The 19,127-nt window shown below is 32.0% G+C and overlaps 1 protein-coding gene across 1 annotated transcript in view; it reads right to left on the bottom strand.

Annotated features, from left to right (window-relative positions):
- LOC115888593 (follistatin) overlaps positions 1 to 19,127 on the bottom strand; it is a 138,029-nt gene that overhangs the window by 12,207 nt on the left and 106,695 nt on the right. Inside the window, exons 3-5 of the mRNA XM_030908355.1 lie at positions 18,027 to 18,224; positions 16,072 to 16,296; positions 14,223 to 14,450 (exon numbers count right to left, since the gene is read on the bottom strand). Of these exons, the coding sequence (XP_030764215.1) occupies positions 14,223 to 14,450; positions 16,072 to 16,296; positions 18,027 to 18,224 (651 nt within the window). The remainder of the gene's footprint in view (positions 1 to 14,222; positions 14,451 to 16,071; positions 16,297 to 18,026; positions 18,225 to 19,127) is intronic.

Genomic DNA, 19,127 nt, shown 5'->3' with positions numbered 1-19,127 from the left:
ACCTTTTAATATAAAATTTTTAGTAATTTCCGTGTAGCTACGCTGATTCAGAATTAGTGTTTGTGGATGCTACATATTGCTATTTAGAATCAATATTTTCGTTCAAGCAGCTATATTATATTATCACATATTTACCGAAAAAATCGTAACGTACCATACGATCGAAAGAAAAAACAGTGTCAAAGACGGCTGGGAATGACAATCAATAATTATTATTATGAGCGAGGTCAAGCCCTAGATCTCCATTTACTTGGCCCGTACTATTCTCTATTTTTTCATGGCGCTTACTGCCAATTGACTTTAAGAACGTTGTAATTTATTTTTATATTAGTAAAAATTATTTTTTAATAATGTAATTTAAAATTCGAGAAAAAAATACTTTTTTGGAAGTAGATTTGTGAGTCTGGAAACATACAATCATTTTTTAGATGTTAGAAAATTATTATTAATTTTTGATAAGTTTTATGTCAATTTTTAGAAACTAGCGTCTAGAGATTGACCTCGCCGAAACTAGCAACTATTATCATTCCCCAGGCGTCTATGACGCCGTTTCTTTTTCGATCAAACGGTATTTCTAACCCATTGTTCACAAATATTTAGCCAATACAACTAACGATATAAAAAAAACTCTCACTCAGTGTAAGTAGGGTTTCCAATTATTTAAAATCCCGGAATAAGAACCTATAATCCCGGAATCGCGGGGATCAGTATGAGAAATTTAATCTAAAGAAATATTTAATAAAAATGCAGCTACATAATATATCAAAAAGAAATTGAGGAAAGAGCTTTATTAAAATAGAATAAACAAAGTAATTTTCCATATGTAGTTAGTAAAAAAAAATAAAATTCTTGTTGCAAAAATAATATAGCAAACACGGAAATATAACACTTAGATATTGACGTTCGGCTTACAACGCTTTCAGATGGAGCGGACCGTCCGCGCGTATGTTTTTTCAAGATAGCTCATCCGGACGGAACATATGCGATCCATGTGAAATTATGTTCATTTAAATTCATGGAACTGGTGGACGGTCCGCGCGGACGCTCCGCTCCATCTGAAAGCCCTGTAATGGAACTCGCGGACGGTACGCGCGGACGCTTCGCTCTATCTGAAAACGCTGTAACAGCGCTTTCAGGACTCAGCGCGACCGTACGCGCGGAGCGTCCGCACGGATATTTTTTCAAGATAAGATAGCCGTCGACGATCTCATCCGGACGGAGCATACGCGCGATCCATGTAAAACTGTTCATTTGAACTAGTGGAACACGCGGACGGTACGCGCGGACGCTCCGCTCCATCTAAAAGCGCTGTTAGTATAAATAAAATATGATATTTGAAAGACTAACTCGAATCATTTTAGATTGGGCATTAAAATTTTTCGACATTTTCGGAATCCTGGGATTTAATATCGGTATTTCGGGGATAAATATGCACCGGGCACCCGGTTTGGTAACCCTAAGCGACCGACTATCATATCATTTAGAATATGTTCGGGATTTTCCTCTCGGTACATTTTAATATGTTATGGTAATAATATATAACTAATATACAGTATGTCTCCGGATTATCTTTACAAGAGGAAAAATATATTTATTATTAATATTTTGAGAAAAATGCATTCTTAATAAAAAATTTTGCTTGTTCTAAAATGGTTAATACCGTTTGAAAATGATAAACATGAAAATATCGTTGATTTTTTCTAAGCCCTAAAAATGAAACCGAGTTTTTATGGTAATATAATTTAGATTTCATTCTTTGATAGATGGGTATTATTAATTTTGGTTAATGACATATGTTTTGCTATTGTTAAGGTATCACATTTTCCGATAACCATTATCATCCTTTCCGTAGCATTCAACTAAATAAATTTTGTGTTTCTTTTATCATTTTAAAACGCAAAAATATGACGTTAATTAAAATTCTATCAATAACAACAAAGAACGAAAACCATAGAAACGCGTTTTGATTTTTAAGACTTTCAAAAAATTCAACCATATTTTCAGTTTCTTTTTAATTTTCTCTAAAACGGTATGGAAATTTGGAAAAGTATAAACGGGATTAACCATTTTAGAACAAGCAAAAATTTTTATGACGAATGCGTTTTTCTCAAAATATCAATAATAAAAAAGTTTCTCCTCTTGTAAAGACAATCCGGGGACCTACTGTATAATTAACCTTTTAATAATATATTATGATATAAGTTAAGCGACTCTTGAGTTAATTTTCCGCCAAAACGATTCTAGGAACCTTGTCCACTCTGTATCTCAGTTATCAAGTTGATAGGTTTAGGAACTAGTTTCCTGTGAAGTTTTTTTCTTAAAATTAACCAATAATTTTCCTCGTGAACCCAACTATTTCATTAAGAAACACCCTATATATATTTTTATTAAATATTCTAGGATATATTATGTAGTTTTTTGGCGCATTTATATTTATACAAAGGAGTACCTGAAAGACAAGATAAAACCGATCAAAATTGAATTGTTTTAAATGGAGAAACTCATAGCAGATATTGATTCTAAAAATTTTTTGATTTGATTCTAATCAAATTTTTTGTAATTTTTCATTTAACGTACCATACACTGATTCAATTACTTTTGAATTATTTATGTTTGAAAATTATATTTTTTAGTATTTTTTAGATTTGTCTATACCATTAAATATTAACAGCCAAACCAGGTTGTGTCTATGTTCTTATATCATTATTTAAAAAGTCTTTCATAAAGGCACATGAACTGCTTTTCAAAATCTGAAAATGTCAATTTTCAAATGTAATTAATTAAAAACAGTACAATTATTCATAATATTAAGTTAAATGAATAATACTTATTTTTAATTAAAATCATAATATATCAAAATACGGGGTGCTCCATTTAAAAATGCATTTTGTGTTTGTCCATGCGCAGCTAAATGATTGAAAATCTACCTTATACAGGATGGCTCCTCTCATACGCCGCCCAGAAGCTCAAGGAGAACGGTAGTTTATATCGAAATGAGATTTTGGCATCAAAGTTATGTTTTTTCTAACGGAACACCCTATATATTAATTGATTTTTGGATTCTAGCAAATAAAAAATAAATGTGAGTTTCATTAAAGAATCTAAGGATTTTGACATATTTTACATTTTTTTCTAACGGAACACCCTATATATTAATTGATTTTTGGATTCTAGCAAATAAAAAATAAATGTGAGTTTTATTAAAGAATCTAAGAATTTTGACATATTTCACATTTTTTGAAAACAAAGAATTTTAAATTTCGATAACAGCTACCTAAATTTTAGTTGATCTTGTATAGCCTGATATTTTTTACAGTAACTATTGTATGTTAAACCAAATTGAAATTTGACTCGAAAAGTTATACAGTGAAACCAAATTAATATGGAACATTAGCCACTTTTAAAAGCAAGTTACTCCTTTATTTTAAAAGGAACATCCAGCATATTTTCCCCTTTGTTCAGTTGGGAATTTGTATATCTTCAAAATATTATTAAGGTTGCCAACCCCTTAGACAAAGATTTTCTTAGATATTTTATTTTTTATGATTTTACGTCAGTAAATCTTTATTATTTGAAGAAATCTAGGGTGGCTGTGTGATACTACCTTTTGTTAATTTAACAAAAATTAAAGATTGTAGAGTAAAATACTCAACGGTAATAAAAAGATAGACATAAACCTATAATTATGTGACAAAAATGAAATCAAATGCTCAAAATGCTTCCTTTCCTGTTTGCATACTACTAACTGCATAAAATAATTGTCTTTTCAAAAGGATCTTTTCATTTAAAAAGGCATATGTGGAGTTCTGCCTAGAAGAGCAGCTACAATGATTTCTGTCATGTTGTCGACAATAGTTGGTCGAGTTTTGTAAACACTGTCTTTAACATATCCCCATAAAAAAACCAGACTTGATAAAGTCAGAAACATTTAAGTATTATATTAATTGGTGAATGCACACTGCAAATACAACCTAACTTAACAACACCAACTAATAGAATGATATCAATTCTCTCTGATGTAGGATAAGTTTGCAAATTTCTGAGAAATTTTTTTGTTTTAACTGACACAAAATGATAACTAGTTGATAAAGTTTGATTAATTAGACAGCTATGTTGAAGTAACGTCAGACATATCAGAGCCACCTAGATTTTATCTAGGTGGCTATTTTACACCTAAATAATAAAGATCTACTTAGATCAAATCATGTAAATGAAAATATCTAGGAAAATCTTTGTTTTGAGGGTAGGCAACCTTAATAGTATTTTGAAGAGACATGAATTCTCCATTGAATATCTGAATAATACATTGGGTGTTCCATTTAAAATAAGAGTAACATTCTTTTAAAGGTGACCAGTGTTCAATATTAATTTTGTCTTACCCTGTATAACTTTTTGGATCAAGTTTTAATTTGATTTAAAGTACAATAGTTAATTTAACTATATATTAGGCTATACCAGGTAAATTCCAATTTAGGTAGCTTTTATTGTAATTTAAAAATTGTTCTTTATTTCTAGAAAATGTCAAATATGTAAAAAACCTTACATTTTAGTCATATACTTATTTTATTAATATATATTATATTATATATATATATATTATTAATATATATATTATATTATATATATATATATATATATATTTAATTACTCTTATAAAACTCACCTTTATTTTTCTCCCAGAATCCGAAAATCGATTAATATATAGGGTACATACATATATAATACATTACAAAAAATACAACTTTGATATGTAACTTTTTTTGGGGACACCCTGTAGAAGTCTCTATATTTTTAAAAAGTGCTCTGAATTAAACTACATATGCTCACAAAATTTCATTTCAATACAAACTGTCGTTCTCCTTAGAGCCTCCGCGGCGTATGAGAGGCGCCACCCTGTACATTCCCAAATATTTCTTAAAAATTTGGAACGCAACAGAAAACATAAAAAGAATAGAAATTAAATATGGTGTGTATTCTGAATCGGTACGTTTCGGGAATGTACGCATCTAAACGCCGGATTTACCACAAATATGAGTGTGTATAAAAATGTAGATGGCGCTGCGATACAGGGAACTTTAGGTTACCACAATTCTGAAAGTGTGTGATACCAATAAATATTATGATTTGTGGAAACTTACACACGTAATTTTTCGGATCTAGCCGACCAGACTAATTTTGACCCGAGGATATCGAATTTGCTATCAGAAAATTGTGGTATACGCGTGTATGTATACCATAATTGAGACGTATGTCACAAATACTACTACTGCACACACAAGGTGTCACAAATATGGTCACACATACACACTCACACATGTATAGCCACCATGTAGAAGTTAAAATATTTTCTTGAAATACATCCAATACATAGTTTAACTCTCGCCAAAATATAAAAAGAAGCCAAAACAGAGGCCAAAACAAGAATAATGATATACAGGGTGAGTTTCTTACGATGTTCTCTATGGGTATCTCAGAAACTATTGGAGATAGAGAGTCGGTTAAATGGGGAAAGAATTGCAGTTTTGTGGGGTCGTAAATATGCGCCTTTCGGATTTTTGAAATAGTTCATGGCTTACTAGATATTTCGAAAGAAACAAATTTCGGATATTTTAAAAATTGTCTCTAATTCCATTATAAGCTATTTTAGACAAAAAGTTTTCAGATAAAAGTTGTAGATAATCACATCCTTAATGAGACTGTGTCCTCCGTTTTTTTCTAAAGCCTGTCATTTTTGACATATGACACAAACATATGTTTTTGTAAATGGAAACCATAGTTGACCATGACTTCATAAAAAGCGCCATTTTTTAAGCTTTTCAGCGATATAAGCTATAATATGTTTTCTTCGAAAAATTACTGAGTTATAGCCAATTCTTATCATTTTTAAACAATTTCACTTAGTTAGCCATGGAAACAGGTTTAATCGTCTTTGCTCTCATAAATGTGAAGCTGTCACATCCAAACTTTGTAAAGTAAAATAAACAAAAATTGTAAATATGAATTTTTCAAATGCAGAAAGGCGTGTAGGATTATTGGTTCAACTTTTCTTGGCCATACATTTTCGAGGATACGTTGACCGGTGAATGTTACTTTTTTTAGAAAACGGTTTTCAAGACATGTTAGAAAAGTTAAATTTAGTTATAGCCAATTCTTATCTTTCTTGACTAATTTCACTTAGATTGCCATGGTATTCTTATTGTTATGATTTATAACTTATAAAAAGTCAGAATATATTACTAAACGGTTCTTTACAATTTACATTACACAAACTAAAACTTAAAAAAATAATATTAAATAATACACTTTAAGTTATTTTAGAAAATGTTCAAAACATCCGCCATTGTTTTGAGAGTTGTATCTTTTTAAAACTGAATTACTACCTATTTTCACAGAAGAACCGGTCAACTTAATTAAACTTTTCTCGTACCGCCACTTCGAGTGTCTCTCTTAATTCATAAGTTCTTTTGTAAACCTTATTGTTAACTATACCGCATAAAAATTCTAAAATGGATAGGTGAGGTGATGGAGGAGGCCCATGCATTAGTCCACCTCTTCCTATCCCTGCGTTTGTATAATTATGATATAAATAATTTTTAACATTTCTTTCATTATGAGGGGAGGGGGTGGTAAGTCATAATGAAAGTAATGTTGGAATCACTCTATTGATGCGCGAGTATCTACACGCTTTTCTTCATTTGAAAAATTCATGGTGGACGTTGCTTGTTCTGACAAGCAGCGTCCGTTTAGGTTTAACGCAGAAGTGTTTACAAAAAATAATTATTTTATTTTGTAGATTTTCTTGGAGTGCAGTGGCGAAATTAGCGATGGGAACTATCGAATGAATTAGACTATCGAATGGTTTCTGAATGAATGATTTCAACTATCGAATGGTTTTATTCGAATAAAATAATTCATTCATTTGTATACTAAAGCATATGTGACAACCTCGCTGTGCGACTAAATGGTTATCGTTGAGCCACGACTATCGAATGCTTTTGGTAAATGAAATTTAGTATTCGTTTGATTTTTGTGTGCGTCAGTGCATTATTAGTTCTTCCAAATTCTTATAACTTCGCCGTATAAATACTGTGCTATTCTTGCGTTTACTAAAATATTTAAAATACTAAAATAGTAGTTTTTTTTAATTTTATTTATTGACGATTGTGTGCATGTGCAGGTGGTCAAAATTTTTCCGAAAATTTGTGTGGTTTTCCGTAGTCCGATCTTTCAATTATTTAATTTTATATGGTATATGGTCTATTTTTTAATGGGAAATTTTGAGAAGTAGCAATTTTTAAGAGAGATGAGATGAACTTACAGTGTTTAAAAATACATATTTGTATTTTAGATGTTTTTAATAATATAGTTAGACAATAATCATATTTAAGTAATGTGGTTGGTAATGGTTATCGAACTCAAACTATGGGGTGAGAAAATTAAAATGAAAGTTTTACACGTACCAATTTAAAAAAAAGGTTAACAATGTTTGTATTTTGTTTATGGTGAGAAAATTAAAATGAAAGTTTTACACGTGCCAATTTAAAAAAAAGGTTAACAATGTTTGTATTTTGTTTATGCTAATTCTCTTACATGTAGTTTTTTGCGAAGAAATATTTCATTTATTTTTTAAAGTAAGTGCCAGTAAAAGTAAATATAATTTTTAAATAGTAATATAAAGCACCTAATATAAATAATTTTGATTTGTAATTTTTTATTTATATTTTCCTTCCATTACACTGCATGCTTAGAAAATTAATAAATGTTTATATTTCATGATTTTAAAATTTGTTGTTAATATAACAAATTAGTTCTGTAATTATTATTATTTAATAAACCAACGTTGCCACACACAAAAAATTTAGAGACTATATTATTTCTAAATAGGATCTAATATAAATAATTTTGACATCTAATTTGTTGTTTATATTTTGCTACTACTTAAAAAAATATTTATATTAAATCATTTTAAATTTTGTTGTTAATAGGTATAACAAATTATTATTGTTATTATTATTTTTAAACCAGTCTTTGCGTAAAAACATTAAAAATAATTTTCCTACATCCAAAATAACAAGTATTATTGCAGTGTAACAACAGAATATTAATAAAAAAAATGCAGAATATATAGACATACTAACCCTAACTAACTAAAGCCAATCAATAATATTCTTTGCTAATATCAACTAATACCAAAATATGGCAACAGCGCCCTTCATAATGTATTTTCTGTATAAATACTAGCACCTCAATAAAAAAATAATGTGTCCTTATTTTTATCTGACTCCGCAAAAAATCAAAGATGCCGGCTTCTTTCATAGCATTGCCACCGACCGCTGTCGGGTTTCTCGGAAAGAAACCTACGTCGCCGGGCGACAACTAAAATTCAGTTAATATTTTATTACAATCGATCCTGACCATAGATCCTGATGAATAAATGAATTTCATAAATGAATGAATTTTATAAATGAATGGTTTTTGCTGCCGAATTACTAGAATACAATGTTTCAAGGCAGATGACGGATCTATTCGATAATTTTTATTCGAATAGTTTTCAACGAATGTTTTCTTACTAACTATCGAATTATTCGAATGAATTGCAACTATCGAATGTTTCGATAGTATTCATTCGATAGTTCCGACTACTAGGCGAAATACCCATAAAGGATTTTTTTTGGAAAGTAGGACTATATTATCAGCGAATCCATCCAATTCTCCATCTATTCTTAATCCTTTATTGCTCCTCTCTAGTTGACGAAAGATTTTTCTAGTTTTGCTGTAAACAATTTTGGGGATATCGCGTCACCTTGTCTTACTTCTTTGTCAGTTGGGACAGCACTTTTACATTATACAGCTTCCTTAATAACATTATTCAAATATTTCAACCGTTACATATATTCGATAACGAATTCACGCCGCTGCCTGTCCCTTTTAGTTGATTAAATCCACTATTTGCAAGAAAGATTACGCCTAATCTTTTACAAAGTTAGACGGACGGGAGTTTACCGTCGACGAGGCTCGTCTTTTTCCTTTTCTCTTTGCGCGCAACCGAGCCACCAAGTCGCCTCCGATGCAAATGGGGGGCTCTACGCGAAGCCGGCGCCCCTTTTCTTATGGAAATGTCACCGTTGCGCTGCCGCTGTCCCTAATTCCACCTGGACGCGGCAGATTTAATTCCCGTCCGTCTAGACTAGACGAAAAGCCGTCCCAATTTAACGTACAGCGCGACGGGATTATGCATATATTCCAAAGTGCCGTTGGACGTTGTCGGCGACGCTACTTAGTGCTGATGGTTTTTAATCAGAGCCTGATGACGGGCGGCGACTTGTCTGGACGAAACGCCCTACCGTAGCGGGAGAGTATTACACTGTTTTAAGCCGGTAGTAGAATAGAAGTCTAAATAATGTCGATTTGGATGTTAAAATGGATCTGATTCAGTGAAAGTAGAAAATCCAGTGAATATTAATTGAAGGTGAAATCACTGGCAAAAAACTTACACTCCGAAAAATTCCTCGAAATTTCCTCGAAATACCCTCGAAATTCCCCGAAATACGTAACTAAATTTCGTTCGTATCGTGACGTCATAGGTGATTCAGCTGTCTGTACTCTGTACAGGGTGGCGCCTCTCATACGCCGCGGAAGCTCCAAGTCGACCTGTAGTTTACATCAAAATGAAATTTTGGCAGCATAATATGTAGCTTAACTGAAAACATTTTATAAAAATATATAGAATTAAATAGGGTGTCCCCAAAAAAAGTTACACCTCAAAGTTGTGTTTTTTCTAATGGAACACCCTATATATTAATTGATTTTTGGATTCTAGGAAAAAAATAAAGGTAAGTTTTATTAAAGAAGCATATACCTAAAATCTAAGGATTTTGACATATTTCACATTTTGTGAAAATGAAGAGTCAATTTTAAATTTCGATAACAGCTACCTAAATTTTAGTTAACCTTGTATAGCCTGAGATTTAATTACAGTGACCATTGTATGTTAAACCAAATTGAAATTTGACCTGAAAAGTTATACAGGGTGAGACAAAATTAATATGATACATTAGTTATTTTTTAAAGCAAGTTACTCCTTTATTTTAAATGGAACACCCAGTATATTATTCCGGTGCTCAATAGGGAATTTATATACATATCATCAAAATATTATTAAGGTTGCCTAAACAGAACAAACTAATACCTTTCACATACTTTGATACTTTTACGCAAGAACATCAAAAACATTTTTCACAAAAAAGTCACAAAAGTATTAATTTTTGCGATGTGATTGACAATATAAAATAGTTATTTTTTATACAAGACTATTAAAATGGTATTTTATCGTCGGCCGAAAAGATTAATTAACGAGCGATGAAATCGCAAGTGAATTAATTTCGGGATACGATAATGCAATTTGGGACAACGATAATGCAATTTTATGGTCGTGTATAAAACAATATTTTTTTCCATAGCGAGTTACGTTTTAAAAAATATTCAGAAATTATTATTTCAAGGAATTTATTACGAGTAGCAAAATATTGTGCTGGGTTGGCGTTCGTTGGTTTCTATATAATTTGACAAATAAATAAAGCTGTCTCTTTAATTGTCAGTTTTGGGCATAGATAAAAGAAAATAATCTTCTATTAAGATAGATATGAAACTTAATAGTAAAGTTTTGGGTCAAAGCGCCCCTCCGTGTTCTTAGTAGAGACTACGTTTAACCCAGCGCCTTCGCCTTTTCTGCTGTAAATATTTTTTATGTTTATATTTGATAAAACTATTTCTGACTATGATATTTAAAATTTAGATAGATAGAATATTAAAAAACATACCCGTATTTGCAGACGCAGGCCCAAATTCAATAAAAACCAAAATTTTTCCTGCGAAAATCGGGCTTTTTTTCACAGAAAAGGTATTTTTTGATTTATCGACAATCATTGTCAAGTTGACAATATACAGGGTGTTATCTAATTAGTCTAAAAATTGTGGTGTGATTCCTCATGTGTTCTTAAAACAATTTTTATATAACCATTAGGTCTACGGTACTTCCTTTCTGATTTACAGGGTGTTAAAAATTAAAAAAAATTGATATTTTGCTTAACATAAATGGTACACTACTGCTTTTTTAAAGAAAATTTATTTTTTTCTTGACTGGCCATCTTTTTTAACAAAATTGATCCTTTGAGTTTTTCTTGTTCATCAAACGGTTGCTGAGAAAAAAATAAATATAATTATTAAGAGCCCGCCTTAAGCCGTTTTCTAACGATTTTTTATTTTTTAGATTAATTAGGAAATACCCTGTATATGCATATCACAGGCAACCATATAAACTAGTAACCTCTAAAAAATATTTTTCCTACCACTAGCGACATACCGTGTTTTTACTAAGTACTAAATTATTTCATCAAAATTTCACCATATAAGTTTCCAGGCAATGGTTTTGGGTCAATTGTGACGTTAGACGCCTTTTTTTTTGAAGTAACGAATGAGTCACCAGCTGGTCACCAGCGACAATTTTAGCGATTTTTAATAGTTTGTTGTGTGTAGTGAACTTTGTATTAACTTTATTACAATGGTAATTTGTTCAGCTTTCAATTGTAAAATGTGCACTGATAAGAAAGAGCCAGGAGTTACTTTTCATAGGAAAATAAACAGTCCACTCCACCTTTTTAGCGTGTTTTTTGTTGAATTCGATAATTATTTTTCTATTATATATACAGGGTGTCCCTGGCCCTCGGCTGTATCTCGGAAAGTATTAGCCGTAGGGGCTGCGGAAAAAAATATTTATAACTAAAGAGGCTATGGGAAATTGCTGGAAATTATTTTCAAGTTAGTAGAACGACCGCTAGGTGGCGCAACTGCAACAAAAAAATAAGAAAATGGAGTTTTTACACAATTTTGCCTAGATAAGGTGTACTATAAGTAACAGCTTCATAATCTTCAGTAAATAAATTTTGAATATTTTTTGTTAAAGCCATTTTCCCCTATCTACCAAAATAAAGTGGTGGGGGAAGGTTAGATCTGTTTTTATTTAAATATTAATAACTCTGGACTGAATGATCGGAATCCAACAAGCGAGGGCTCGTTTAAAAGAGCGTTTCTTACTCTATATTGCACCATATAAACAATAATAATAAGCTTTTGAACGTAGACGCTAGAGGGCGTTGTCTTACTACTTAACAAATATTGCGCGTTTTTTCAAAAAAAATAAATGCAATAATATATGTAATTTTAGCTGATACTAAAGAGTAGCAAAAGCTTAAAAAGTCAGCGAAAACCGCATTTTGATATCTTCTTTCAAACCGAATATATTAGTAAAATTATAATAAATACCAAAAAATAAGCCCTTAATTACCTTATTTTTACAACACGGTATCAGTTGCCCTCTTAATTATGCCCATTCTAACAAAAAAATAAGATAGAAACAGTTAGTTTATTTTAAAATCGACGAAATACCAGAATACCATAATACCAGATGTATTAATGTCTAATAATTAAGATATTAATAACAGTGAACAAGAAACGATGATTCAGTGAAGTCATGGTAGGCTTTGGAAAAAAGTTGTTTTTGACGTAATAGTATAAACGTTAAATTGTTATTAGATCAACATTTTGATAGTTTTCTCAGCGTTTTTTATCTTTTAATTGCTTTTTCAAAATGCCAACAACTTCAACTATTTCAAATAATAAAGGCATTTTGAAAAAGCAATTAAAAGATAAAAAACGCTGATAAGACTATCAAAATGTTGATCTAATAACAATTTGACGTTTATACTATTACGTCAAAAGCAACTTTTTTCCAAAGCCTACCATGACTTCACTGAATCATCGTTTCTTGTTCACTGTTATTAATATCTTAATTATTAGACATTAATACATCTGGTATTATGGTATTCTGGTATTTTGTGTACGCCCCTGGACAAACATGAGTTAGGACCTTTAGGTCACGTACAAACGACTGCTTATCATCTATTTCCGGATTTTATAGGACGCGGGCCTATATTATTGTACAGAGTGTGATCTTATTACTTACAATTACCGTCCCAACAGAAGTTTTGATTTAATAATAAAAATAAAAGGGGGACATCGACCTCAAAATTTCCATTTTTTCGAATGAAGATACGAAAAAAAAGTTTGCGATTTTAAAATAGACTAACTGTTTTTATCTTATTTTTTTGTTAGAATGGGCATAATTAAGAGGGCTACTGATACCGTGTTGTAAAAATAAGGTAATTATTATAATTTTGCTAATATCTTCGGTTTGAAAGAAGATATCAAAATGCAGTTTCCGCTGACTTTTTAAGCTTTTACTACTCTTTACTATCAGCTAAAATTACATATACTATTGCATTTAATTTTTTGGAAAAAACGCGCAATGTTTGTTAAATTGTAAGGCAACGCCCCCTAGCGTCTACGTTCAAAAGCTTATTATTATTGTTTATATGGTACAATATAGAGCAAGCAACGCTCTTTTAAACGAGCCGTCTCGCTTGTTGGATTTCGATCTAACTTTGGAGATTGGAGATCTAACCTTCCCCCACCACTTTATTTTGGTAGATAGGGGAAAATGGCTCTAACCAAAAAAGTGAAGCTATTACTTATAGTACACCTTATCTAGGCAAAATTGTGTAAAAACTCTATTTTCATATTTTTTGTTGTAGTTGCGGCCTCTAGTGGTCGTTCTACAAACTGAAAATAATTTCCAGCGATTTCTCATAGCCTATTTAGTTATAAATATTTTTTTCCCTAAACCCTACGGCTAATACTTTCCGAGATACAGCCGAGAGCTATTCTTAGTGGGACACCCGGTACTTGATATGTGCTATACGTCAATACTAGTTTTGTACCTTTTGTTAACATTTTAATAGGTTTTTTTCGTGATTAATTAGTGTGATCCCACCATAGGCGTAGTCAAAACATTTATCAAAAGTATAAATATCGCTTCAATAACGTAACTATAATAATAACTCTGTAAATAAGTTCAATAAAAATTTATACTTAACAAGCCATTGTTGTTTTCACTACTAGCCCTACAACTATCTTTAAGTTGTACATTCATAACCACAGCGCTCGCCAAAAACAATATAATGTAGAGATCAATCAAAACGTTTTAATGAAAACGACCTACATAATAAAAAAAAGTAAACAAAAGACCGTATAAATGACTCTTTCATTATAGTAAGGTAGTTATCTTCTATTATTCCAAAACATTTCTACGCAGGATGCTTACCTACCTTTGCAGGGGCCCTTGTACGCCACCGGTACCGCCTTTCCCGTCCGACACGCCACCTCCCTCAGGTGGCACGTGCTCTTGTACGTCAGTCCATCTGCTGCGCAGACTGGGCGGTGCTTGGGACCGGCTGCACAGCGCTGCTTGCGCGGGCAATGCGCGCAGTGCGGCGTCCGATTCTGGTCGAGGAGGCAGGTCTTGCCGTCGGGACAACTTATTCTATCACAGGAACCTGGAACGGTAGATGAGCCAGGGGTTAAAACTTTTGGCAGATAAAAATAGTTATTTTTTATACGATAAAATGGCATTTTAATATCGTGTATAAGACAATATTTTTTTCCATAGCGAGTTACGTTTTAAAAAATATTCAGAAATTATTATTTCAAGGAATTTATTACGAGTTGAAAAAAATATTGTGCTGGGTTTTGGCTATGTAATTTGACAAATAAATAAAGCTGTCTCTTTAGTTGTCAGTTTTGAGTCAATATTTTTTAATTCTCTTTCGTGTCGATTGCTGATTGAATTGGAGCCAGAAATGGCTCAAAACGAAATAAGTAAATTACCAATTATTCAGGCTGAGGCGACAAATGCCATATCCAAACTACTTCCATTTAAATCCGGAATGACTTATGAAAAGGAATACAAAAAGTTTTTAACCTATCCTCGCTGTTAAAGTATCATTTAATCTACCCTTGCGGTTAAAGTACTATTTTATCTACTATTTTTGATAGATATAAGGCAATTTTAACATTTGCTATTAAAAAAGAATAATTTATTTACTCGTATGGCTCTCATGCAGTGTGAAAGGTGTTACTTTTTACCACGCTGTCAAAAACACATACAAAATTCAGTTTTTTAGTATTTGGAGCAATTATTAATCTACGCAAACAGTCAATTAATGTAGTTTGAATACTGGAATCATATTAATTGGTCCTCTTTAACAAATATTTAAACAGTTTTTTGATTTTTAATGAAATAAACGAACAATATCGACAATATTAGTATCTGTACTCTTTAAAAAGTCGTTACATCTTTAAAAATAATCTAAAATGTCAATATTCCATAGATATATTGATAGATGCGAGGTCTAATAAGAAAATGCATTTTCTACGCAAACTTGAAGAGATAGTTAAAAAATAGTATATTAATAGTAATAATATATTATATTATAATAGTAATAGTATACATAATACAATTTGATAGACAATTAAATTGTGCATCTGATTCTCATAAAATATACTGGGTGTTCTATTTAATTTAAACAAGTTATTGCCATTTAAAGCTAGTAATTATTTAAAATAAAATTTTAGACACTCTGTGTAAGGTAGTATAATTTTTATTATTGCAACACAAAATTTAGTATATACAAATACTTCAGTACAATAGTTGGTTTTAAAAATTTAAATACGTCTAGAGAAATGAAGCATTAAAATTATTACTGTATTTTGACCAAAACCTAAATATTTCAAAAACAGTAAAATTAAAATGCGGTAAACCTTAATCAAATTTACCTTTATTTTAATCGTAGAAACTAAAAATATGATAATATACAGGGTGTCCTATTTAAAAAAATACATCTTTGATATTTTTTATTTATTTGGGACACTCTGTATCTTGTAATAATAATTTGTAGCACCTTGTATGATTATCCATGTTTTTTTAGCCAAAAATAATTAAATATTGTAAAATTCATTATCATTACATAATTTGAAAATCTATCATAACCAGTTTGTATGCATTGTGTATCATACCTTATCAAATTATGTAATCAAGATCAATTTTTACAGTACTTAATTACCTCTAACTAATATTCTAAATACTGTATAAAAAAACATATATAGGATCAATCTTACTTTGGCATAAACCGTAATAAGCTACGGAAAGGTCGCGCAGCTTCTGCTTGCACGACTTCTTTTTCAGGCGGCACGTGCTGCGGTAACTCCGGCCGTCGGTGCCGCACACCGCGCCCTTGGGCCTCTTCTTGCCGTCCTTGCACGTGGGTGCGCACACACACTTGGGGATGCCTTTGCGCATCACGCAGGCTTTGTCCTTGTCGCAGTCGACGTTCGAACACGAATCTGCAAACCAAACAAAAAGTATTTTAATATACAATAAAGCAGAACTAGAGAACCTGGAAGCCCAAGCAGCATTTGGACGTCGCGTCGGGACAACGTTGTGTCACGCGACCAAACGTCGGGGCGTAACGTCGGCACAACCTCGTGCCAACCCTTTTAACCTATCCTCGAATACTGGAATCATATTAATTGGTCCTCTTTAATGGAGTTTTTCCTCGTTTGGAGAATAATTTTTGGGTCGAAACGACGTTGGATACCTACGTTGGCTAGCAGCCTAATTTAGTACAAACTGTAACGTTGTTTAAAATCCTAATTCATAGAAATACAAAACTATAATAATGTGGCGTCTAAGTCGCCTTTTATCCTAAATTGGGATAATTATAGTAAAAATATTATTTTTATGATTTAGTAAGAGACATAGGCCAGATGGCAGTAAAGGAAAACAAAACAAAAGTATTTAAGTGTGGGGGATGTTTGAAGATTATAATTATTGAAACACTTTAACCAACTCAGTAACTCGTTACCCAAGGCAAAAAAGTTAAACTCAAACAACATTATTGATAAATGTATTGTTTCTACTTTGAAAAATACTAATGGGCCTTAAAATTAAAGAAGTTTTAAAAAAATTCTTGAAATGTTTTTTTAGTAAAATTAGAATAATTTATTCGCAGTCGAAAAAAAATTGTTTCCGCGTGTTGTTTAGGGTCAAATATTTCAAGTTAATGTATTCAAAAAGCAGGAATTGCTATTTTAGGAACGAAACATTTCCTTATTCAACAACATGGCGGCTTTCACTTTTTTGTTTTGGAGATTAAGATGGAGTAGTTCGAGTAGTCGCATACTGGACTAATAAAGTCCCAGTTCAGCCTTAACAGGTAGTATACTAGTCGCAAGATTGCCTAATTTAGTCATCCTAGAGTCTAGCTTGTGCCGCCCTCTATATTCTAAATAAACGAGGGAGTTGATAAAATATCGGTAATATGTCGGTTAAATTTAGTTTTATATGTGCCTTCCTTACGTCCCATTTTAATTAAGTTTTTTTATAAAAACAAAAACAACACTGAACTGTCTGACTGAACAGAACAATGAAGTGAAAATTTAAGATTTAGGGTTATGGTTCAATACAGTTGCAAAAAGGTAGTGGCTCGACCTCCTACCAACGTAAGAATAAGGAAATCTAAACAACGTTGGAATTAGTAAAACAGACGACGTTTGTATAACATTGGAATAGGTCCTGAAAGTGACGTCGGAAAACTCTTTATTGCCCAACATTGTAACTACGTTGTCCGAATCATCTAAAGATCACTTAAGCAAAAAAGGTTACAAGACAACGTTTATTCGCCGTCGCAGAAGCTTTTACTTTGTTGTAGTACTAGTTCAACGTTACAACAACGTTTACATTTATTTTAATACCCAAGGTACAGAGCTAACTATTTTTTGTAACTAATCCAACGTTGTGTTTAGTAAACATGTGGTCGCAAGTCGTGAAATGCTATTTGGGAGACTCTATCCGTAACCTGGTCTATCCATACTAATATCAACTAGCTCTATCCATAAAGAGGTAAACAATAATTTAAATCAATGCATGAACGATTCGAGGTGTATCGCGAACGAAGTCGCGGGAAAAAGCTAGTAACTAGTTTAAAGTTAAAGAAACTTCAAAATTAATTGGAGTTCCTTTAACTGTCATCTTCTACATCCAACTTGATCTTCACACGATATGTTTAGCTTACTTCTGCACGGCAGACAGTTAACTCCACCACCCAGCATCCTCCAAAAGAACAGTGAGCTCGAGTCCATCTCGTCCGCTGACCAAGCTGTCGTCACGGATGCAGTACTAGTACAACAGTCTTCTTTCGATATGTGCTCGTGTAGGATTTCTGTACATTTGCCGTTGCTGTTTTTCACCATGGCGGACCAACAAGTACCAGCTGGAACAAAAGAAAAAGGAATATATAATAATCAATTACAATATTATACCGGGTGTTGCATCGTCCAGCGGGACATAGGAAATCCCATGTAAATTTTAATGGGGTCAATTATTGGCTTTCCTAATTATTTTAGAGAATAATTCTATTTAGGTTTATTAAAGAGCACTAAAACCCACATTCAAAAGAATAACTTTAGATATTTTTGATTAGCTCGTTTACGAGTTATCGTCGATTTCTTTTTAAATATTTCTCCTTTCTTATGGCCCTGTATTTACTTATGAGCACCAGTCAAGGTAAAAGATAACTGTCAAATGAATTTGTCTATTTAGTGCTTTATTATTATTTAATTAAAATATTTTGAAATTCCTTGCATAATCTATATTTTCTCAATTTTTAAACGGTTTTATTTAGCTCGACCCGTACGGTATTTATTTATTTGGGTCAAAATTAGAAATTGAAATTTAAGTACCTTCCTGTTGTCAGATTGATCTGAAATTTGGTACACACCTTTAGTTCCGATGACAATACAATATAGTAATATCAATAACATTGTAAATCTAAGATGGCCGCCGGTACAAAATGGCGGATTTCATATTTTTCCACAACTCCCTCAATATGGGTATCAAATGAAAGGGCTACACTAGTAGAATACTGTGATTATGACAAAATTTAAAATCCAAGATGGACGTCGTTACAAAATGGCGTATTAGGTGAGGGCATGAGTAGTCGTGTCCAGAACAGTTGTGTCCAAGATTGTGTGACGTTAGAAGGACAGATAAAAAAAAGGTGATTAGATGTACCTACGTAGTTAGCGGTAGGTTTACCACTCAAGTTAAGGTAATAGGTTAAAACGTGCTGAGGACTGTATCGCATTAGGGTGGCTAAAAATGTAATGTCGCAAGC

Source organism: Sitophilus oryzae, unplaced genomic scaffold, assembly GCF_002938485.1.
Source record: "Sitophilus oryzae breed Bouriz unplaced genomic scaffold, Soryzae_2.0 scaffold_802_pilon_pilon, whole genome shotgun sequence".
In the NCBI taxonomy this organism is placed as follows: Eukaryota; Metazoa; Arthropoda; class Insecta; order Coleoptera; family Curculionidae; genus Sitophilus; species Sitophilus oryzae.
The sequence above is the reverse complement of the archived record's forward strand: the minus strand, read 5'-3'. Positions and strand labels throughout refer to the sequence as shown.